We start from the raw sequence: 25,588 nt of genomic DNA, 5'->3' as shown, positions 1-25,588 counted from the left end.
TACCGAAAATGTATTGCTAAAAATTCCTGTTTCTTCCTTGTTTTTTGCCATGCTAATCTATCAGTCTAACGTGAGGACACTAATTTATTATCAATGAACTATACATGCTTGTCACAAATACTGTTTTTAGTATTATTTTGATCAAAAAATGATGCAGCAACTAAAGCAGTGATTGGTGGTAGTTACGTGGATCACTGTTGTGATTTATGGCCATGTCAATATTTGTATGGTTTTGGATTCGTGGTCAAAACATAACAGAAAAGAAAACTGGTGACTGCAAAAAAAAAAAAAAAAAAACCATTAGGTTACCATCTTTTCCAAAGCAAAAGAACAAACAAACAGACCCATTAAATAAATCTTGATGTGTACAGTTTCATGAAGAATGGAACACAAACATAAAGAAAATGAAGCTGGAGAAGTATGAACACGCGAAGGGATCTAATGGATGGATGGGAGTTATAGGTTTTATGTACAAGCACTTCCTATTGATTTATTGTACATGGAAATTGTTTTTGTTATGTCTGCAATATCTAAAAATATATTTTTCTTCAAAAGCAGAGAGTTCTTTAGGGATTATGAAACTGCTTTATCAGACGCTCACTGAATAGTGGAATATTGAATCCACATGATTTAAAAATACATCTGATATTTTATAACAAATATGTATTTGTATTCATGGAGACTGTAGAAGGTAATGCAATATTCATGTCTTCTTGGGCAATGCCCATTTAACGGAAAAGTAATACCAGGCTGGTTAGGCCAATATATGTTTAAAATGTCAGGTGAAACTGCAGCTTTATTCAGTGATCAGTGGACCCTGTAAAATGCGGCAAAACAAAGAACCCCTATTTGTCAGGCTTCTTGCCTTGGCTGCAGGGCCAGTTTCACAACTTGGCAAAGGTAGGCCATTGTCCAGGGGTGCCAGATTTTGCAACTAAAATTAAAAAATAAATTGCAGAAAGAAAAAATTTTTAAATCTCGTACAATTATAAAGAATCAATTTTAATACAAAATTGAAGCTCTGACACCTTGTATATGATTTAAACACGTTGTGACCCATTTGCACCTCGTGTCTTTGAAATGTTGCGCCTTGGTAGGTGACATTTTCTATCAAACAAACTGTTGCTCTCTGCGGTAAATAGTGTATATCTCTTTACTCCCTTCGCGGACATAAGCCTTGAAAATGAAGATATGTGTGTGTACCTTCATTAAATTTAGAGATAGAAGTGTAAGGAGCGCCAGATTGATTCTTGCCTAGGGGCACCAAAACCCAGAGCACCGGCCCTGCTTAGGTGGAAGCTAGCACAAGAAGGTGACAGCAAAGCATCTTGTCCAGAATATTCCAGATGAGGCAGTCAGAATGAACTGTTGTGTAAAACAAATACTAATTATAAAAATCACTGCAGTCAGCAACCAATACTAACTAGGTAGTGCACATTGTAATAAACATCCAAATGTACCAGACTGAAAAAGGCCAAAGCTTACATCCTTCTTCGAATCATTTTATGTTTGCTCACGTCAAAAAAAGTCTGATTTTACAATACGCTGATGTTTGTCATGTGAATTTCAATGTTCGCCTAACTCTTTCCTAATAACATCGTCAAAATAGCATGGACAAAGCATAGCAAACGGACCTCTGTGGTTCCGGCTCAGCGGTAGGAGATACTTTTGATAGCGCGATGGGTGTGGTGTCAACGTGAAACATTTCCGGAGTTTTCTTCACAGCATATTTTTGAATCAAGAAACTGTGGACCTACAGCGACCGGGCCTCATGAAATAGGTTTAGCTGTGCTACACGTGGCACTTAATGACCCACAGCGATAGTAAAAAGTACAACGCATATGTGTACATGAAAACACATGGGCATAGCTAAAAAACATGTATAAATACATAAATATGACATACAAATGACATTGTATGATTAAGCAGCTTGGGGAACGCAGTTTAACATGTGCCAAAGTACAGCGTGAAATAGACAAATGGAGAAAATGAAGAAAGGCAGAGGTGTGAGAACCAAGAGCTGTAACTGAAGGGCTCACGGTGGTGGGACTGACCTAGGCAGACATTCTTATCGTCCAGCTCGGCCGTGGCGTTTCGGTAGTAGCCGAGCTTGCACAGCTGGCAATGCTGCCCCCTAGTGTTATGCTTACAGCTCACACAAATCACAGTGTTTAGCAGCTCAATGTAGCTGCACCGGTTGGAGTGGCCGAAGCATTCGCAGTCTTTGCAAAGAAGAAGAGAGGCGCGTGTCTGCGGCGGCACGCCGAGGCAAGGAGAGAGAGAGAGCGACGTCGCATGCGTGGCTTCCAACGGGCCACAACAATGACTGCAAGCGGGCACATGTAGCAATGCCAGGCTGCGGTTGCTTTCATACGCGGGTGCGGCGCGGGACGCCCGCTGGGGGGGAAGCTGCGTTAGTGGCATGGCAATGAAGAGCGACGGATAGAGGGACAAGCTCCGAAATGATGCAGGAAGCGGCGTCACACCAACAACGACAAGACGTCAGGCAGTCAGATGTAATTTTCAGACTCGGCAAGGTGTGTGCGCTCCGCTCAGTTTGAAATTTACATCTAGATTGTGTTCCGCAGGTGGTTTCTCGCGGAAGCGATGGGCCACTGTCCAGCGTGAGTAAGAAGAATGTGGTGGAGGAGCTGGAACTTTCCCACGTGGATGTGTTTCTGTTGCGCTTACTCTACTCTCACACCATCTTTGACTGGTCCAAATGCGAGCGGTGCTACTCAAAATGATGGCTCTTGCGCAACTGGTCGACACTGTAGTTCACTTTTTGTATCACGGTAAAAGATGCAAATAATGTACAGGCCTCAACCAAGGCTACTTTCTTAGAAAGAATGGCTCACAGAAGCCATGAGCTGCCACAACTCTGTCACCAAGGTCAACTTTGTCTGATGCTGCTCTCCATTACTTTAAAACTCAGGTCAGACAGTCTATTGCGTGTTGATTATGGAACGAGATACTTTCTCCACAGTGCAGTACTTTTCTATTTTTTGTTATGAAATGGGTTTTGAAAGAAAAAATGTGAGAAATATCAAACGCGCAGCAAACTTATATTGCTTATTCTCTCAAATAAATTACAAACAATTCAACAATTCGGTGGTGAAAATTCCACTTCCGGATGTGGCATGAACAAAAAGATGATGAAATCTGCATGTATCGCCTTGACCTCTGTATCCACATTTTTAGAAAGGGGCCATATTTTTTCACTGAATCCACAGTGAATCCACAGATTTGTGTGGATACATTAGAAGCGCTTAGCTGTAAAAATACACAGTAAAGTATATTTTGTGTTTATTGTTCATCTGATTAGGACAGGCATTTTTTATTGTTCAACTTTTATGTCTATACAGTATTTTTACAGTTATTATTGAGTTGCCACCTTTTAATGTACATCCTATCTTCAACAGTCTGCACCGTTGTAATGAATGTACTTTTTAATATTTGTGGGTCACACATTTGTCTCTATAAATATTTCTTATGATGTTACAAGGACTGATAATGTATTTTACGAGCCTTAAAATTCAAAGATGAGATGTGATAAACCCTTTGAGCTATTTTTTCATGAATGTGAAAAAACATCATGTTGTCACCGAGCCTTCAGACGGCATCGAAAGCTGAATGTGCTGTTTTTTTTCATGAGATAGCTATTTAAACTGTAAAGTGTTACCGATTCATTTTCATTATGTGTGAATTTAGTATGGAGGAATTCTTCAAAATATATCCCTTATTTAACATTTACTTCCAGGCAAGAATAAGACATTTCACCACCAGTGAATTCAACACAATGACAATAGGAGATATTTGTGTCGAGATACAATATGCAACACTTACTAACATCAAAGGAGGACTGTGAAGCCTAACACTCACACACACACACACACACACACACACACCCACACACACATCTCATTCCAAATTCATACAGGGAGAATCCTTCAACACACACTAGCACAGGGTGCACTGTATGAATGTTACATGAATTCCTACCTCTCTTTCTGTTTGCGACTCGAACGGAAGGAACAGTTGACAAAGCAACTTGTGGAGCAACTAGGTAATTAAAAAAACAGACACAAATTTAAAAGAAAAAAAGAACGAAAAAACAAAACGGGATTGTAAAACTATACATATTCTAAAGAGTCGAGAAGTACTAAACCTTAAAACTAGCTAAAATTGTCAGTTTGTAATGTTAACCTGGACAGAATTCTTGATTTTAGCTGTGTTTCTCAAAGGAAACAGCTTTTTGTTTGCTGATGAAAGCTGCCACCGGGTATCGGATCTACAGCAGCCACAACACGGCAGCCATAGAAGAATTCAGAATCAGAATCAGTTCAGGGTGTCGATGAGTCATTCTAATATTTTATTGCCCAAAATCATACTTTGGGAGAAACGATTTTGATTGGTTATGGGACCAGAGGTGCTAAAGAACAAATGTACCACATTACATGTATTGCATGGAGTTTTCCCAGGTAAGTGTCCTTAAAATTTGTCTTCATTTCAACAATGCTCTCTTTGAGTCAGTTTCCAAAGGTCAGTTTCAGCAGTCGTTGAGGTCAGAATACAAACTTTGCATCACTTGGTTAACATAACTAGGTCCAATAAGGTTCTAATTTGTCATCATATTGCATCAATGCACTTGTGTGTCAGATTCCCCAATACTGATGTATCCATCAACACCGTAATCTCCCAAATGCTTTTAGTCAAACTGGATAATACCACCTACCATGTGAAAAAATACATGTACAAGTAACTCTTCTTCCTGGAATGTGGTATATGGAATAAACGGCTGTCCTCACTTTGACTTAAAGGACTATATAGGGGAGGTTCACCTGTAAAGTACACAAGTCCACTACCAACCATTATAGAAAAAAACCTTGGGGAATATGATAGTCCACTGGAAGTTCTTTTTAAAATTAAATTCCTTTCAGTTAAATTCCTTTCTGCGATTCTCAGAAAGCCATCCAGCAGTACGAGGGAAATGCAGGGCTGCTCTCAGATGTTTGCACAGCACATCTGCGCTGAGGATTAACTCGAGATCAACTGGAATCAATCTACGCGAAACCTCTGCAGTTCTCTGTGTCACGTCAGCTGGAGATGGAACTGAGAGTGCCTTGAAGGGCTGCGCCTAATTAAAACGGAGGGGATAATCAAAGACTATTGAAATCAGCAAAAGAGTTCGTTTAATTTGGCCTGATTCATGGATATAGACCTTGTTTGAGACTGGAGGGGGACTGCAAAGAAATCACAGCTCAGGCCTCTAGAAATAATAATTATCCTGTTAATGGCTGCTTTATAATTTCTTCTCCAGAATGAAAGGAAACATACGTTTACATTTTAAAACAGACATTATTAATCATTCATGACAAACAATAAACAAGGAAAAAATCCATAATGTCATTGTTGCTTTGGCGCAACTATTTCCGTTTCCGATGTCTATTGTCTGTTCTAACAGTTGTCATTGAGCTATGAAAATACTCAGTCTTAGATTGAGGTATCCTACCTTGATTTCGATTTGCAACCCCTAGGGAAGACACATTCTGCCGAACTGCGTGCAATTGGGAGAGATGAGGAGTTATTAAAAGCACTGCTGCTGTTTTCAGACTAGTAGGGCTGACGGGTTGACAAAGATCTCCAGACACACTTCTATGTGTTTTATGCCCTATAATCCTATTGCATAACATGACTGCCAAGCACTTGATGCATCTGCAGACCAGTGAAAGTATGTAATTGTGTGGTTTTATGGCTCATATGGCATTGAGTATGACATTGGCAATGATATTAAACCCTTGGAAGCTAACCCTTATGTTAGATAGCATGGGGATAACTCTGTGTCCCTCACATTTTTAGAGCTCCAGAAACAAGTTAAATTGATTTTATTGAACAAATAAAAAATAAATGTAAATTCTCAATGGTGAGGACCAATTTTCTCAGCTTTGGACCTCAACAAGATCGGCTGTCAGCCAACAGTCATGTTGCTTTACTCCAGCAACATGACCAGCTTGTTTCCAGACAATGTTAATAATTTAATGTTATTTTGTCCGTGGTTCTGTGGTATTCCATTTAGTATTACTCTCTTTTGAAAAAACAAAAGCTATTGAGTTTGTCTTGACCTACAGACAAAACTTTATCATCTCTATTTTCTTTGGCAGCACTGGGTGATTCTTTTGCAAAACCACTGTCCATTCATCTATTTTTAAAGAACTGTGTTTTGAAATATCACTAATATCATCAGACTCAAGACTTTGAAAAATAACTATTATCAATTTCTGTCCAGTCTGCAATGAGTTTCGCAGCTTCTGCAGGAGGAAGCCTCACCATCTTGCAGTCACAGAACAGCAAAATGGCTGACAGGAAATGTGTCAGTCACATGACCATATATTAAAAAGGAAGTGGCATCAGTAAACAAATTAAAAAAATTAAAAAAAAAAAAAAAAAACCTTTCCAGATACCTTGTGACTTTTGGAGGTTTGAAAAATAACACTGCAAAAACTTCAAAAAACTGGTATTGAGGTCTGAAATGCACCCCATTTTAGCCTCCAAGGGTTATGCTAAATTGAGATGCTCTAAGCATAGCAAACAAAAATAAGTATGTCAAGTATAAATTATTCATTACAACTAAGAAAAAAAAATGACACAACTGGTTTATGTTATAACCTCATAATTACATACAACTGCTGATTTCCGTTTTGGGAAATAGCGGCTCAGTGTCTTGTCAAGCAGATGCAGCAAGGACTAATAAGCTGTTATAATCCAACCCCCTCAAGACCTTATAGCCCATCCCAGAACCAGCCTCTTTCGTGTGTGTTCTCGATGATACAGGAATGTCACACTAAACAAATTATAATTTTTCATTGCTGGTGCTAAGTATGTCTTCATCTTCAGAACTTTTCCCGGTAGTTCGAAATTACTAAATATACCTGTTTTCTTGTGTAATACATGAGCCTGACTGCTAACAAGGATTCGACACAAACAGCATCTACTTTTTAAGGCTTGAGCTGAGAACGTATTACTCTTACATTACTCACTGATTTACTTGGGGGAATTGAATGATAACAAAAAAATGACAGAAACTCCATATTCCCTATCGGTGAACTATAATGTATTGTGAACAAGACATACACTGTGACTACCGATGGTTTCCAGATTTATAGTTATTTGGTGTTTTATTGGTTCTCTTGTGCTTAGTGTGGTGCATTATGTGGAACTGAGTTTACAGTTCCAGCTCCTGCAGTGTTGCTTGCTAAAAAACAAAAGTTTGTATTTCTGCCATCGCTATATTTTATTAGGCAGTCCATCAATAGCAGCCTTAATGGGAGTCTTTCGTTCACTGTGAAAAATGGACCGAACCAAAAGACAACGTAAATAGAAAAGACACACCGCTGTCATAAAATATTAACTATTAGTGTATATACAGTAACTGTAGAGAAATCCCAGATTCAAAGTGACGGTGCTAATTTTTTCATTTGGTATGTGAATTGATTAACACCTGGGATCGTCAGATGCACTTTTCTCAACAGAAACCTATCCAAATCTGATTAAAAAATGTAAATAATTTGTCTTGTATTAGCAATTCATTTGCTCCAGTAAACATCACAGCTGTTTTTCTGTATTTATTTGAGCGATTGTTAAGGTAGGTGAAGTCAAATGAAAAGTGGTTTTAATCAATGCCAATAATGCCATTCAATCTCACGCAGCCGGAATCGTTTTTAAAATATTAATTTCATCTTAATGGCTGCATTAGGCAATCCTAACTATTTTAATAAACTTGAACTACAATTACACAGAGTCAATAAAGAATTCAATTATGTTTAAATGACAGTACAAAAATAGCTCCATTTTATTTTTTCTGGGTAATTTGTTCAAGGTTTGGTCTGTTTCTTTAAGCTCATTGAATGGCTTTCTGTTATGTACATTTTTTTTCACTGTATCTGAACAAATAGCTTGGTCTATGACATGCTCAATTTTATTCCTTTATGATTAATTTCATGACATAATAAACCTTGCAAGATCAAACATATCAATGCTTATTTTTAATGTCAACAATTTTTTTTTGAAGAAGAAGTAGCCTAAACCACAATAATTCATGGCTGAACTGAACAACAGATATAAAGGCCTTCTGATAATTTGTCCATTATGTGCGGCCCAGGTGCAAATTTTTATGATGAGACTCCACATTAAGGATCGAGCAGTTTTGAACTTGCCGAATTTGACTGCACGTGATGACATGATGCTTGAGTGACACTGCAGGCATGCAACACGGACACTACAGCTCATGCAGGTGAAACAACATCAGGGACAAGCAGCACTTATGTCTAAAATTCCACTTTGTCTAAAATTCATTTCTTACATAATGTCAGTATTATCATAATACAGTATTTCCCCAATATATATTTTTTATACAAGGGAAAAATGAGAGAATAAAAATGATAAATACATAAATAATTGTTTTTTAATGATTTATATTTAGTCCAATATTTTTTATTTTTATTTAGGCTCTTGACTACAATATCTGTATCTATATCTGTATCTATCTGTATCTGTTTCACATTTACAGAACACTGTAATAATAATACCTTGGATTATTGGATTTATATTAAAATGACCTTTGTACCATCAAATGGGTGTATTTGGTATGTATAATTTATGTATAGTTATATTATAAACGTATATATAATTTATACATTTATAATAATTTTGTCAGTCTCTTGCACTGTTGACAAGGCACACAATTTATGTTCCAATAAATATTAATCATGTTAGCTTTATATTATGGCTCAAAATAACTTCTGCAAAAAACTTTAAAAATTATGAACTCAAAATTAATTTAGGGACTAATGAATTGTCAAAATACTCAATGAAATAACTGCAATACATAAAAATTAGAAATGAATGTTAGAAATCAAAGTGGATGACATCATCAATTAGCAGAGCAATGCAGTTAGAATTTTGATGTTTTTCATGTTATCCATTTACTTACTAACTGGACCAACAATACTGGGGACACCTGAAAGAGAACAACAGAACAAAACTGAAAAAGCACAGCAGTGTTTTTCACATTTCCACTGTGAACAGCTATAATCACATATGTCTCATATACAAACACAATTAGGCAAAGAAAGAAAGAGAGAAAAGGTATTTAAATATAATAACTATGGACTTCATTTGCTCAGAATTGCTACCACTTGACCAGTTTAGAGTCATGGTGGTCCGAAGTATATCCCAGAAGGACAGGGCACAAGGTATAGAACAGCTCAGGCACCCCCATACTTTCACTGTGAAGTTAATAGACTTCATACAACCCTGACACTGCTGAAGATCTGGAAACAAATTGTGAGCAGCTTGTGTACATTTGGGTTGCAGATGTTTTTAAAAAGGTGCAACAAGTTTCTGGGAACAAATGCTTTGCTGGTTCACAGCACCAATTACATTTACATTTATTCACTTAGCAGATGCTTTTCTCCAAAGCGACTTACAATGGATTCTATGTAGTGTTACTAACTCACACGCCTTATTCACCAAGGTGACCTACACTGCTAGATACACTACTTACAGTGGGTCACTCATCCATACATCAGTGAAACGCTCCATTTTCCACAAGAAATGCTGCAGCAGAAATGTTAAAATATATACGAATGTGCATTTCATTTATGGTTTCTTTTTTTGTGCTATTCCATGTTTCGTAGATACAGAGGTGAAAGTGCTTCTACACAAACTTGCTCTCGCTGGGGACGGAGGATATGCCCTAATCCCACTCCATTTCCGTCTTCTGCAGCTACAAACGTGGCCTGGAAGATGCTGGCGCCACCGGCCTTGAAGCATGAGGGCTCCTCTGTGAACCCATCTCCTCCACTGATCCCCTGTCTGATGGCCACAGCTGCCACTCAGATGTCACTTTCAGGAGGGAACACGGACGAGGTCATATAAAAAAATGCGGCGGCCCAAAGCAAATGCTTGCACATGGGGAACCAAGAGAAGAAATTCAGGGAAAAACAGGACGGAACTCAAAGACGGGTTCGGACATCAGCAGAGTTTGCCCTTCATAAAGAAAATCATTTCAAAGCTAGGAGAAGCAGCAGGAACTTAGCATTAAATATAAAAATGACTTGTAATCGTGTATCATTGTTGGCTATGACACAGCAGATGGTGGCCAGGATTTTTTGCACAATTATAAGACTTGGGTTACATTTTATTACAATTCATCTCTTAAGAGATGAATAACCCTTTTGTGCTCAACAAAGCAATTATCCGCTGCATATATGAATGTAGGGGGTTATTTGATGAGACAGTTTCCATACAACTGGAGCAAATCACATACTCTGAATTGGCTATATTCCATTTTACATGAACACATTCATTATGCGTATGATATTGAACTAAAACGCACACGCACACACACACACACACACACACACACAGTAAGAAACCGCCCGTCCCGAGCTGAGCCGGAGCCCAACCCGACAACACAGGGCGCAAGGCTAGAGTTCTCACTATGCTGTTTATGTTTCCTTGTTTCAAAAACTTTCCAACAAATTCATTAGATCAAATTTTATTTAAAGTGAGTACGTACAGCAGATGCAGTTAAGTCTCAGTTTTTTTCTCCAGAACTTCCAAGTACATTGTAATAACTGTAATCATCGAATATAATGGCAAACATGAGTGCCGTCTGGACATACAGTTCTCCGTGCCAAAACTGTGCAATGATGCTTCACACTACCTGAATGTAGTCGATACTGGGTTCTGCTGTGCTTAACTTTACCTGGAAATACTGCAAGAAACCTGCAGAGTGTTGTTTTCAAGGCCCAGAAGGACCAAAAGGTCAACAGTACGACCATCTCACCAACAGTGGAAATTGAGCTTTTGAAACTATTTTAGGAAGCTAATAAATGCTGCTGTCCTCCACATCGTTGACGTCACTTAGGACCTCTGTCATGGTCCAGGAAGTGTGACAGAGCTGCCGCCACGGCAGCCGTCAGAGATGACTTCCTATGAGCTGAATTTCCAATCACAACCACAGTCACAAGCATTCAGCCCATCTAACGAAATCAGAGAAGATCCAGACCCATCTAATGAATTCAGAATGCAATTATTTGATTATTTCTGAGGCTGAAACAATGAGAAAAAAATTGACTTAGGAATCAATACATTGAACGAGAGCAATTTTAATGAGCAATTATTCAATTAAGTCATTAACGGACTTGACAAAAGCACACAAGATTAGAGGGCACTGCCGTTTCATACCACAGCAAAGCCCTTGTTCTTATTTGCATTCAAAAGTACAAAATTTAATAAAGCCGCATGAATAGTTTTCCAAGTGACGATCCATATAACATTAATAGGTTTTTATTTCGTTATTTATCCATTTGCACAAGGCATCATCATGATGCTATGCCTCTTTATATATTTATTTGCTTTATGGACTACATGCAGGGAGGGCAAGCTGTTGAAGATCATATGCCACTTCATTAGATTAATTTTCAATCACCGTCATTTTCAATCCCCTTTACTTGCCGATTATCTCCATTATGCTCCATAACAGGAATCTAATTGTGCAGTATAATAGAGGAGCGCATTAGGCTATTTGTGTTTACCGTTCACCTCATTGATTTTCATCGTCTTCAGCCCCTTACCTCTACCGGGCTACGCTGCTATCTCGTCACGGAAAAACTGAAAACGGGGGATCCTGCACGCACACACGGCCTGAAATCACAGATTCAACTGCAACCTTTTACTTGACAACTTTTTTTGTGGTCACGTTTGTTTTTCTACACTTTTGCTACTTGCATGTCTGCCAAAGTGACAAATTTACTCAAATATCCTCCCCCGTCAGAATTAGATCGCAAATTTGTTGAAATGTTGCCTGCACACCTAAACACACCTGACAGTTTCTCCAAAGTGCTTCAGTAAGTTGATGGAATGTGGCTGACCCTTCTTTGGCGGGAGAGCATCTGTGGGCACTTCTGCCCTGTGCAATATAACGGATGGATTTGCCCGTCCAGGCCGTAGGCTCCGGGGCATCATTGACACACACACACACACACACACACACAGAGCACTGAAGAATCCATTTTCTCTACCGCTGAAGGCCTAATCCACCAGCGAAGCTTTTCTCCACGTAAAGTCACACAAAACGGCCACGAGAACATACCGGCCTCCTTATTACCTCACGTAAAGCTGCGCTGTGACCTTCACAAGGTCCTGAACGCTGTGTCCACCTGAACTGTCCACAGAATCTTATCATCTGAATTTGCACCACGGGCGAGTTTAGTAATTACGTTCCTGGCTGCTTCTGTCCTCTGGCAACGTATGAAACCTCACCTGGTTGAGGCAGAGGCAACTGCAGTCATGGACAACGATAAAGAAGAGGCAATTCCACGTTTTACTGGGTGAATTTTACATGCAAAAAATGTATGCAATTCATGTCCATTACAGTCCAGTCCAGGCCACATGGAATACCTACTTTTTCATCTTGTTATCTGGGGATGAAAAAGCTTGTACTGAAGAAAAATTTGAGGTTGAGTCATAAAGTATCTGCAATAATTTGTATATGACTAGACTTTCCAGTATTGCGGATATTTTTTTTACTTAGCCTCGTGTTCAAGGGAAATAACAGTTCAACAAGAAACAAAATTATTGAGAAAAAGTGGTCAGTAACCTCTATGTTGAAAAACATGACAGCTGCCTTTGTGGTCCAACGGTTGCAGGTTCGAAGCCCACCTCTAGCTGTAGTACCCATGAGCAAGGTACTTACCCTAAATAACTGCAGTGAAGTTACCCTGCTATGTACATGGGTAAATAATTATAACCTTAACACTGTAAGTGTAAAAACACTGATGTTACAATTCTAGAAATTTAAAACAAAAAGGGCTACATTTCATTTCAGTGGATGCAAACAGATAATATCAGAACAGAGCTAAAAAATGTGCAGGCTCATAGTTTTTGTCTAGAAAAAGTGAGTTAAGCTTTTTCTTTAGAAAAATGCAGTATTTGTGCTTCCTATTAAAGTCAAATGCCACGGGTCACCTTGGCTCTAATTACACCGTCCTGCGTTCGCTGAAGTAGCAGTTGCCGTGAAGGTTTTCCTTAATTACAGTTCAAGATTGCACTCGGAAGGATGTCACATTTGCAGGGGTGGAAGCAAAAAAGTTTATTAAACACCTTGCAGTGATTAAGAGCTTTATGAGAAAAGGGCATAAAAATGCCAAGGAAGCCATGTAACAAGGGTTTGAGTAAACACTGCGACGTACTTCAGACGTGTGGAAGTACTGTGGTCAGAAAAAAAATCATCTCAGAGGAATCATGTTAAATTTGTATAGATCTGTACAATATATTGTGGAGGGTATAGATTAGAAACTGTTATTTGGTCTTTTCAGTGGGACCCGGGATCTACATTTTACATTGACATGTATTCATTTAGCAGATGCTTTTCTCCAAAGCGACGAACATCTCATAGAAAATACAATGTGTTCATTACATGAGCAAGAAGAGACACTTAGATGCAGATGTGTGATTCTTCAGTGCAGTTATTTTGTTTCTTTCCACCATATGAGCTGATGTTCATCACACGAGTGGCTGCATAAAACATTATCAGAATATCGAGGATTCCTAACCACCTTCCTAGTAATTTTTAAAATTATTATTTATTTTTTTTGAAAATACTTATAAACATTTACGTTACATTACACCTATAATATTACACCACATATAATCCATATGACAAACTATAATCTTACAACAAATGTGTGTAGTTAAGAATTAATTACCACTACTGGGTGCAGTTTACAGAGTATAGAGGAACGAGGATGATAGACAGACAAAGTGAATTTAGCAGTAGAAATCTGTCCACAGCTCAATGTTCAGTCTCTGAAAATACGGACGATAACATAAATCAGTAAGCAGCCTGGAATTTGGTAGTTGTATCTGTGTATGAGTCATAATCGAATAAGCGACTTCACCCTCCCTGCGGCTGTCACCTCCCTCACCTCGAGGCGCCCATTGAACGGTCAGCAACAGCTCCAGACCGTCATTCAGGTTATCTGCATGTTGCGTATCATATTTAACGGCAATCTTCAGAGATCCCGTCAACAATATTTTATGCGGAAAATAATACTGCAACAGAGAATAATTAAATGCTAAAAAGCTGTAAAATCAATAATTCACATAAAAGCTTATATCATGTTCAGCTCTTATCCCCGTAGACAAAAGTCTAGGTCAATGTGGAGTATTTAATCCTTGAAAATCCTCTTTGGAACATGTTCTACTCATACTTTTATCTGATGAAATTTACAAGCCGAAACTTGCTGATTTGAAGTTGTTGTTAATCCTGGCAGGAGAATGGAAGTTCATATATAGAGACATCTTTATTGGGCTCACATCAGGAAGCCCACGGAGTAAACACCTTTAAAAGCAGTTCAAGTCTTTCGGCAGGCAAACTGTAAATTGTGAATATTAGTTTTATTTAGTGCTTCAAAACAGCTGTCACCCCGAGGCTGTGCTTACTGAAAATGTGTCTCTATGAGAGTAACTCGTACAGATTTATAGAATTTATGAAGTGTCAGCAATGAATTCAGAGGCACAACCTGGATTTAAACCACAGCTGTAATAGCTCCATAAGCATATCTGAGTCTCACTGACACCGGCATACTCACACACCACTTATTTGCATTTTAGGGCACAAGCTATATACATTTATTCATTTAATTGATACCTTCCCCAAGCAAATTATAGGGTTCAGGCACCTACAATTAATTCCTAATTTATACAGTTGGACATTTACTCATTTACATATCCAGCTGTATTAATTCAGGGCTGTTACCACGTTTAAGGGCACTGTGGTAAGAAGTGGGGCCCGAACCTGTATCCGGTGAGTTTAAAGGCAGCAGATATAACCACGACCTCACCTGCCGGCCAGTGCCACGCACTTGGCATAATTCATTACTGACTCTTTTTCAAGCAGGGAGGACAGGGTTCCGATGAGATGCTGTGCTCACGCTTCGTACGGTTCAAGTGCATAGCAATACACGAAATATTTTTGATTCTGAAATGTGACTCTGAGACCATGGAGGTCAGCAGGGAGCACCCAGAGCAAGAACAGCACAAACGTGGGGGTCTCCACATCACACCCGAATGTTTAAGTAGAGCAGATTCCCTGCCGACCTTTAGAGCACAACACGGGGAGGTGCCCCCCCCTTATCAGCAAAGCCACCCCGCAGGCTGGCATCCCCTTTCACACCCTTAAAGTGGCCTGTCAGAGATGATTCCGGAACTAATCCTTCTCCGTCCCTCTCCACTGACAGACACAGAAATTCCTGTAATGAAGAACGAGGCCTTCACCGTGACGCCGGCGGCTTCCGCTCGCTCATGTTGCCCTGATGTTCCAAAACTGGAGCTCCTGAACTCTCACTGTATCAAAAAGCTGACATCTTGTTGTATTGGCTTTAATATATTATACAATGATATAACACAATCCTATGGAACTGCTAATTATAAGTGTAGTGTTACTATGAAGAAAATCACTTTGCATAAGTGCACTGGTCTGAAGTTTGTCTGTTCATATCTATGCATATATGTACATATACACACCATTAAGACACCGTATATATAAAAAACTGATATCCTGTTACAATGGCATGACTGTATTGTAGAAAGATACAAAACATACAAATGAATGAATGAACACACTAATTATAAGTATTATATGTATATTAAAGCAAGGAAGAATTTCATTCTTTGATGTACATTTGTAATATATACATCTGAGAATAAATGTGAGTTGAAACTCAAACCCATTGTGTTCATTAAATAACAGGAAAAAATTTAATAAATTGTGAAAATCACAAATGTTCTCTGTTTATGTGAGTTTCACATGTGAGTGGTCTCTTTTGGAATTGCAAACTCCACCATACAGGAACTGTTACTGAACAGCACTGGCTGGTACTACATTTACATTCACAGTTATTTAGCAGACACTTTTCTCCAAAGCGACTTCCGACGAACTCTATGTAGTCTTATCATCCCACACACCTTATTCACCGCGGTGACTTACACTGCTAGATACACTACTTACACTGGGTCACTCATCCATACATCAGTGGAACACACTCTCTCTGTCTGTCACTCACACACTATGGGGGAACCTGAATAGCATGTCTTTGGCCTGTGGGAGGAAAGCCACACAGACACTTACACTTATTCATTTAGCAGACACTTTTCTCCAAAACCAACGTACATCTCAGAGAAATACAAAATGTGCATTGATGGAGAGAACATGCAAAATCCACACACAGTGAGTAGGGATTGAACCCATGCCCTTTTGCACCACCCAGGTGATGCAAGACAGCGGCGCTAATCGCTGTGCCACCATGGTGCCCATGTACACACGTAAACTGTGTGTTTGGGGCTGAACTGCCTGTTCTCTGGCCATCTGAACCATCACCTGCAAGATATCGCTCAACCAGAATTACGGTGTGTCTTTGGCTTTGAATCCCACCTCTTGCTGTAGCACCTCCAACCAATGTGCTGATCCTGAACTGATAGAGTAAAAATTACCTTGGTGTATGAATTGGTAAATCAGTGTAAGAGGCATAATACCGTAAGCTGTTTTGGTCAAATGTGTCAGATAAAGGATTAAATGTAATATAAGGTTACAAAGAAAAGAACACCCCCCCACCCCCCACCTCAGCTCCTCTTTCCAACAAGATTATCCCAAGGAAAAGGGGGGGGGGGGGGGGTTGTTTTTTATTTCAAAATCTGGGTGGTCAAAAAAAGGACCAAACAAAAAAATTACTGAGAAGAACTCAATCATATAAAGATTATATTTCAGTTTTTTTTTCACTTACATTTACATTTATTTGATTTAACTTTACAATATCAATTTACCTACACTTATTTACCCATTCATACAGCTGGGTAATTGTACAGGAGCAATTTAGGGTAAACACCTTACTCAAGAGTACTACAGTCGGAGGTGAGATTCTTTGGGTCCAAATGCAGCAGTTTGGACCATTACGCTACCAGCTGTCACTGAGAGAGAGAAATGGATAAGGAGCAGGGATAACCCATGATGTAAACAATAAGAGCAGATTGAATTACACGGCCCAGCTGTCAATAGTGATCTGTATTTTCCACTTGCACCCCCTATGAAGCAGGGGGTGCAATAAAAGGGCTACTCACAAATATTGGCTGTTCCCTTTGGGATGGGCAGATAGGAGCCCGAATTCCATGCCCGCCCTTGGTAATTTTTCTTACATCTCCCGCAGTCGGGCCCGGTGGTGTTGTGCTCACATTCGCAAGTCAGCTTCTCTTTGTCAAAGACGCAGCTGTTGGCGTGAAGGTTGCACTTGCACCTGTCAAGAAAAAGAAAAGTGTCAACACTTGTAAATTTTTCAGTTTCAGGCTTCAGTTATTTGGGGGAGACGGCGACTCCGGAATGCACCCGAAGGCCAGACTGACCTTGACTCATATTTGCATCTTAACGCAACACAAATTTGCATGCTGTGCATTTTTGTTTCCCACAATCGACTTCGCTGAACTACTGAACAGCAAGTTCTGCCAAGATTATTTTCTTTTTCTTGGAAACATGAAATATTTTAATTATCCCTGCAGAGAAATGTTATTCCAGTGAGATCGCTATTATAGTAAAAGTACAAGGAATCAAAAGAATGAAGAGCATCTCAGCAAAACCATGCTGCCAGTATACACAACTGTAAAGTCTTGTATACACAAAAGAGAATATGCTTATGGGGAGAAAGGCCAAAGCCATTTTCATGAAAAACATTCATTTTGAAAAGAAGTCTAAGATCTTTACAATCGAGAACAAGCACTGCTAAACACAAGCAGCATCATAGTTTTATATTTTATTCAAAAAGTGTCCCTCTGCATTACAGAAGCAGATTTATTTACTACCTATAGAGCAGCATTAATTGAAAAACTTTGAGTGCATTTTTTAATAGTTATTTGTACTCTTATTAATATAGCTACAAACAGATTTGCGATGCATTTGTTAAAATCTCTCTACACGTTTCATGTTGCCTAAATGTTGGCAATAGCTGCTTATGCATTGATTTTAATACTCTCGTTTTCTAAATATAAAACATTATCATTGATTTTGAAGCATGAGTCAGAAGGTTAGAATTATGCCACACATAACCGATCTTGCCAACACAAAAGGAGGGAAACTGAGGCAGTTGGCGATGTAAGTAATCATACTCTCCTAGTGGGAATTTATGGACAGTTTAATGTCATGTATACATTCTTTTCCCCTTTTTGTACAACTTTACACTGGTCTTTCTGGATCTCTTGCTGGAGATGAGGCAAGTTCTCTAATCGCTAGATCCACAATCGGCAATTTGCTGCGAACATGAGACAGACACATTACAGAAATAGCTAGAGAGGAATTCATTTTAATGAACTGCCTGCCAATTGTGGCATTTTTCATACATTAATAATTCGCTGCTTTTTTGGCCTGGAAAAATAATCTACAGTATTGATTAGATAAATGAAAATCAATGTTTTCAATTATGTAGATCCTTTCAATCATCAACGTACAGCTGCCTCTCCCTATAGAGAGAGAGGCGCAGCCAGGTTAACAAACACTGAAAGCACTGGTTCGAAAAGCAGTTTAAAAGCTATTTTCATAACCGCAGCTTTGTGCTATCAGATGGTGGGACCATTTAGGGAGCAGTGTTTCCTAAACCGTTTGACTTTGATCCTGTGTTCCACTCGTACACACACTTGATTTAGCTACGACAGTCATTATGAGACTAAACGGCTGCGCGATACATTTCATTTCTCCTGTGCGTGTACAATTTACACAGCTCAAGTGTAGCCCTCTTTTCAGACCTATTATCCTGCCGCATCAAAGGCCACGCATGTAGGAATTGATGTGCATAATGCACTGGACTGCTCCTCCGTGACAAATGACTCCCGTGTCCCCCCCAGGTATACATGGATGGCATAAATGATAGGTCATTATTCTCCAGAGGGGCTGATTTGCATCTCATTATTAAGAGGTTCTCCAGAAGGGTACTCTGAGCCCACGACAATTGAACAGAACCACGGCGTCCCCAAGAGAGACAGCTCTTCATGTGTGTGTGCACAGTTCTGACACACAGTATAATGATGGGCACACCAAAAAAAATGTACAAAAAGATATATAAACTCAAATTAATAGTTTAAAACCTACTATGCCATCCACAAATTATAGCTAAAAGGATGAAACACATACAGTTCAAAATACTTTTTTCTTTTTGGGGGGGATCAAAATTCAGGAGGGGATAGTAAACTCTGAAATAAAATTTTACCATCAGGTGCCTTTCAATATATATTTCCTTAAGATCCAATGTTAGCATTTTTTGACAAAATGTATATCTATTATAATACAATTCTCATCACACAACAGATACAATACAAAATGTGTCAAATGTGTCAATCTTATGTTACATCTTCTAGCGGAAAATCAAAAGTGAGGGATTAAAATCAATAATAATAAATAATATAAAAAATAAAACCAAGTCAAACAAAATTTTGCCATTGATATTTTACGCCTTTAGATTTTTTTTTAAATACAAAGTTTATATTTATTTGAAAAATGTAAGCCTATCATAATGCACAACTCAAAGCTCATTCACAAATCATATCTTAAACAACATAAATACAAACATAACAGGGACATACTCTGGTATTTATTTCACAAAGAGGCAAGGTGGACAAAACAATGTGAAAACCAGATAAATTATTGTTTTTGTGCTCTTGAGTCATCATCATTCAGCCAGGCCCCTTTTATTAGGCTCCTTTTAAATCCGTCAAACACATGTACTAATGTGCGCTAAAAATGAAAAACATAAAAATCAAAATAACAAATTGAAATAGAGAGCACAGACAAAAACACACACTTAGGGAGTCTAAGAGCAAAATTTTCATTGTTAGCGAGCAAAAATTTAAGTTTAAGACCTTCATTTTTTTTTGCCACAATCTTTCTTTTCTTTGCTACCGCTTTTGATTTATGTAGCAAAGCATTATTATTGCGAAAACTGACTGACAATGTTACTTATAATGTTAAGCTTCAGCATGAAGCTGGTTACAATGATTTACCCATTTATATATATTTTTATGAGAGCAATTTTAGGGTAAGTACCTTGCTCAAGGGTAGTCTTATGTGTTTCCCAAGAACTGCAGCCTTGTTTTAAAAATCCGGTGAAATGATATGGCGCCAAAGACACCATGGAGAATGAGCGTTGATCTCGGGAGCTGGGTCTCTGCCGCAGGGCATGTTTGGGTGAAATTCAAAAAGCTCAAGTACATCATCCGTTATTATTATAGTGTTATTAGGGGTGTGGTTACTGCCTAGTATAACCACACTCACAGCAGCCCTCTTGTCTTCCATCCATTGTTCTCTACAGACCAGACCCTACTTTTCACATCAACAGCTTTAAAAAAAACAGCTGGTAGTGTAGGGGTTAGTATTACTGCCTTTGAACCTAAAGGTTGCAGGTTTGATCCCCACCCTTGGCTGTAATACTGTTGAAAAAAGTTCTTACCCCAAAACTGCTCTGGTAAAATTACTTGCTTGTATAAGTGGGTAAATATGTGTAAGCTTGTAACTTCTTAACATCGTAAGTTGCCTTGGAAAAAAGCATCAGATGAATGAATGTAAATATGCAGCAATAAAAATGAATGGCATGACTTTCAAAGAGTACCTTTTCACATCTGCTTAGATTATGGTATTTTTGCCAAACTTATTTTTAATATTGCAGAGAACTGAATATGTTGCTGAAGTGACCTCTTTATTTATTTAGAAGTGGAAGCCACTCCGTGTGCAAACACACATCCCTCCGGATGTCGGCGTGAGGCTGTGACCTTCGCAGTAATGGAATTCTGATTGGTAATGGGGACGTTATTGCTGTTCCTCTCCAGCTTCGGGAAGGAGAGGGAAACAAATAAGACAGAGAAAAGCACAATGCAATGACTTTCAGGATTGCTTTCCAGCACTGGGGGAAAAAAAAGCAACTTCAGGTCCAGATACCAGCTGGTTCAGCAGTTTTTTCCGTTTTTCTTTTTTTTTTTTTTAATCTCATGCCGAAATTAGTTTCAGACACCCTTAAAACAACACCATCCGTGATGAGTTTTCCACATGATTTGCCAAACAATTCTCGGGCACACAAACAACACTGGGTTTCAAACAAAGAAAACTTGGTTCAAGTATTACTGAAGCACACGATGAAAAGGGTGGTCCAAACACAACCGTGATAGGTCTTCTGTGGGGTGAAAAAAAAAAAAAAAAAAAACTGCATACGATACCTGTCAATGCACACTGCCTCATAATACATTCTTTATCACAGACTCTAAAAATTATTAAAACTTAATAGATTTTTGATCGATGATAACGTATCAGTAATGCCTGCTAGATGTCAGAGTGCATATGATGAATTGTTATGTTTTATCTTCGTGAAAGGGCATCATTTGTTGTGTCTGGTCACATGGTGCACGACAACGTTTTATAAACAGTCTACACATATTCCAGAGAGATCATGTGTCACCATCTACATTTAGACTAGACCTCTACAAATACTCCCAAACTGAATATCATGAAAAAATCTGTTAATTGAATAATTGCGAGTGCAACACGGCCAGGCAGGCATCAAATTAAAAATGCAAATACGTGATTAATATGTTAATAATGTGTCATCGTGAAACTGAAGCCTTTTGAACCACGATGAAACCAAGTTATTGTGCTGAAATAACTGTAGATTCGGTTACTTTCTCATAGATAAAATATTTTTAATGCCCCAACCTTCACCTTTCGTGTCATAAAAAAGTCTGCATATTCATCCATTTTCTTGTTCTTTCACATCTCCAACCACTCCCGAGTGTCAAAATGAATAATTCACTGATAACTTTCACAGTCACCTTAGACAGGCAATGCAAACGATGTCTGAAATCGACAGTTTGTATTTCTTCTCACTATGGAAAGTGGGGTAGCGTGCAAATAAAAAACAACATTCCTCGAACACTCACACATACATATTCATTATTTGGAATTTGACTGAACAGGATCTGTGTAACCAAAGCTGTGGGACAGATTCCAGCTGTTTGTGTGTATTATTGTAAAACCGCGTGCTGTCTGGGTTGTCACTCGGGACAATAGTTTTTTATAAATTTTCAGAACCGCTCGTCCCATACGGGGTCACGGAGCCTACCCAGCAACACAGGGCGTAAGACCGGAGGGGGAAGGGGACACACCCAGGACGGGATGCCAGTCTATCACAAGGCACCCCAAGCGGGATTCGAACCCCAGACCCACCGGAAAGCAGGACTGTGGTCCAACCCACTGCGCCACCGCACCCCCCGGTTTTAAATATTTTTCTTTATTTACTTATTTTTTAATTTTCAAATTATGCTAAATCTGAGACTTTCTGCTAATTTTTGACTGAATGGCCTCCTCTATAAAATATGAATTGGGGAGCTTCTTTTTATTTCTAACTGCATCTCCTCTCAAACAAGATTGCTCTATTCTCCCCACCTACATTTTTGGCTTTTCGTGGCTCATTTTACTCCAAAACTTGAGTTTCGTCACCACACTGGGCTTATAATTATGGACCACATTACATTTCTGTAACGATATTGATATGAACCGTAAGTCATGCTTGGCAAGAGCACATCCTAGGCTGCATGATGACAACACGAATAATAAATGTGCAGAACAACTCAAAGTGAACCAAATGAATAAATCATGGCCCTTAAATGAGCTAACTAGTTTCCAATTAAATTTAATCACAGGTGCAGCTGTTAATCACAATCCAATCAAGTCAGTTACACATAATTAGGTGAAATTTTATTAAACTAAATGTTGGTTTGTGTCGCTATAAAGATTCTGTTTTGTGAGCCATTATCCAGAACAACGGTACAATTACACAAGTCTACCTGGGAGTTAAGGGCACCCTGGGAAGGAGGGAGGGTACATTAAAGCTGTTTTATTGGATTGGACAGGCATGAAACATTGCTTTGTGAGACACAACAAATTGGGGTTTGGAAGAATGACTGCTAACGTGCTGGTGCTTTTTGTTTTGTACCGTTGAGTCAAATGCCCTATATGTGTAAAAGAAGGGGGATTTACTTTGCAATATTTCTTATTGAACAAGCAACATTAACTAAATAGTGGATGTTTTGTCGGATTGTCTGTCACTCTTCTCGTTGACGTGTCTGTGTATTCTGGTTATATAAAGGAAGTCATTGCGTCATTAGCAGTGCAGCACTGCCCTACCTGGAATGTGTGATATAATGTGTTTTAATAATACATAAGAAATCTCAGTTAAAATAGGTAACAATACCAGAGAAGATTTGCTCTTGTTGTATGATTGTGACATTTCCAATTATGAAAACTCACAAGGGTGTGTGTACTCCAATGCCATTCAAGAGACCTAAAGATATTGACTATTTCCCAGTTGTTTTCCAGTGTTGTGTTTCAATGGTATCTGTAAACATAATCAAGTGAAAATTCACTTCTCCAATTATGGACTCAAACTGAGAGGAGGAAATGAGCTGTGAATGGAATTTTGGTATTCTACCATTTCTTTTTGGTGTCCAGCCATGAGGAATGACCATTTTTAGATCATTGAAATTTGACTTGTGATAGACAAAATAGTCAGGAAAATACTTGAACAAAGCCAACAGAGTGGATTTTTTCCACCTTCGATGCTTCATTCAGCACATCAATGGCGAGACTTGACGTAGACTTAACTTAGAGCAAGACATGGTAGCTGATCCTGTGTAGTGCCACGACCACGCCAGCACCACAACCAGTAGCACCTTACGGCAATAGGAGCAGTCAGCTACAAAAACCATGCCCAGCGCCTTGCCACTTGTGGAGTTTAGATAGTCAGTCCTCTTGTGATGATGGGCTGTCCATAGTCCCCTACCTGCTCTCTCCTGTCTACCTCCCTCCTTGTTCCTTTTCCTGCGTACTGCGGCATCGACCCTCGCGACGTCCTCAGATCCTCCCCATGTACAACGTCTGCGCCTCAGTTTCACCCCGACTGTCCCTGGCTATGAGTACTGCCTTGTCTCAAGAGCCTTAGCAACAAATGATCCCACGATTGGGTCCACACCTGGGTCCCCAGTCTGCACGGAGTGACATGTAGAACGAATGAATATACAGGTGGTCCCCGATTTACGATGGGTCCACATACAATTTTTTCGACTTTACGATGGTGAGCTGGCGATAGACATTCAGTAAAAACTGTATTTTGAATTTGAAGCTGCTCACGGCCTTTCTTCGCGGTCCACAGGCTAATGCACACGTGTATACAGAGCGTCTTCCCTCCTCCGGGGCTGTGGCATTGTAACAGTACACGGGGGAGAATTAACTGCCCCAGTATTCCCAGATCCCTGGAGCTGTGGTCATTTAGGGCCTGGCTGATCATGGACACGTGTGAGGCGGAAATACAAAAAGGTCTGGGGGCATGATTTCCATGGAGTGACAGACACAGATCCTCTCCGTGGCTAGAATAATGAGAAGAAATTGAGAGGTAACAGACAGAACAGAGAAAGGTCTCCCAGCTAAATATATCAGTGGCTAAATATAGCAGGACTGGCAGTGCAGAGCTGTATGTAGAACATGATTATTGCACGATATTAGACCGAACTACTGGGGCTGTGCCTTTGTGCTCCTGTGTTTGGCCTTCAGATACCGTCTCTCATTTTCTGTTTTTGTCCAACAATAAATGTGCCTATTAGCCCATCTATGTAACTATGAATACTAATACAAGGATATTAATTGTGCCTTGTCTTGAACGTTATCATTAACTGTTATATGAAAATCATAGCGCAGTCTGAGTAGCAACTCAACAGAGCTTATGGTTTCATGAGCGATGTTATTTTAACCAGCTCAAACGTGAGCGCTGCTTTCGAAGTGCCACTGGATCTGTTGATATACGAGTGTTTACTTTCCCTTGTCTGGTGGAAAAAAGATGATCTCCCAAGAGATCGGTGTCATGTTTATGTATTCCGAGGCGAAACCGGCTATCCCAGCAAAGGCCAAGTTGCTCCGCTTCTGATCTGATGATTAAAGCACTAAATCCATCAGCAAATCTCTAAGATATGTGTGTGCGCTTGGGCGACCGCCGCTGCCAGATGTGCCACGCATCATGTGCCAGCGGGTCTTCCACATCCAGCATCCCAGTCGTCTCAGACTCACGTTTCTGCTGTTGCGTTTGAACGCTGACCAGCTGTGGCGGCAGAATTTAATGGACAGAAAACACGAGCCAAACTGCTTTAAGTTGGATAAAGCTGCTCACTTAAGCTTTTTTCCCCTCTTCTTAAGTTAATTGAAATGTTCCACTTTTTTTGTGTTTCTTTCCGTTAACCGTCCAAGTAATCGCTGAGATACAGCAAATAATTTGAGGCAGGAAGATTGCATTATTACTGGCACTATATTATTCTGTCAATTACGGTACCTCTACACACCCATTTCTTGGTTTACGAACGACTTTGTTCCTGATATCTGTTTGTAAGGCAAAATGCACATCGAAACAACTAACACCATTATTTCTTATGGAGAAAATTATACCTCGTTCCAAGCAGG

General features: G+C 39.3%; 1 protein-coding gene across 5 annotated transcripts in view; it reads right to left on the bottom strand.

Annotated features, from left to right (window-relative positions):
* Positions 1–25,588, bottom strand: part of ntng1a (netrin g1a) — a 91,946-nt gene that overhangs the window by 6,131 nt on the left and 60,227 nt on the right. For 3 of the 5 annotated variants that reach the window (XM_029246115.1, XM_029246114.1, XM_029246118.1), the window contains exons 4-6: positions 17,182–17,354; positions 8,990–9,016; positions 2,055–2,222 (exon numbers count right to left, since the gene is read on the bottom strand). In XM_029246115.1, coding sequence (XP_029101948.1) covers positions 2,055–2,222; positions 8,990–9,016; positions 17,182–17,354 — 368 coding nt within the window. Of the gene's footprint in view, positions 1–2,054; positions 2,223–5,512; positions 5,558–8,989; positions 9,017–17,181; positions 17,355–25,588 lie in introns of all 5 variants that reach the window. The other 2 variants (XM_029246116.1, XM_029246117.1) reach the window with 1 other exon arrangement.

Source organism: Scleropages formosus, chromosome 19, assembly GCF_900964775.1.
Source record: "Scleropages formosus chromosome 19, fSclFor1.1, whole genome shotgun sequence".
Lineage (NCBI taxonomy): Eukaryota > Metazoa > Chordata > Actinopteri > Osteoglossiformes > Osteoglossidae > Scleropages > Scleropages formosus.
Note: the sequence above shows the minus strand (reverse complement) of the source record. Positions and strands in the feature narration are given on the sequence as shown.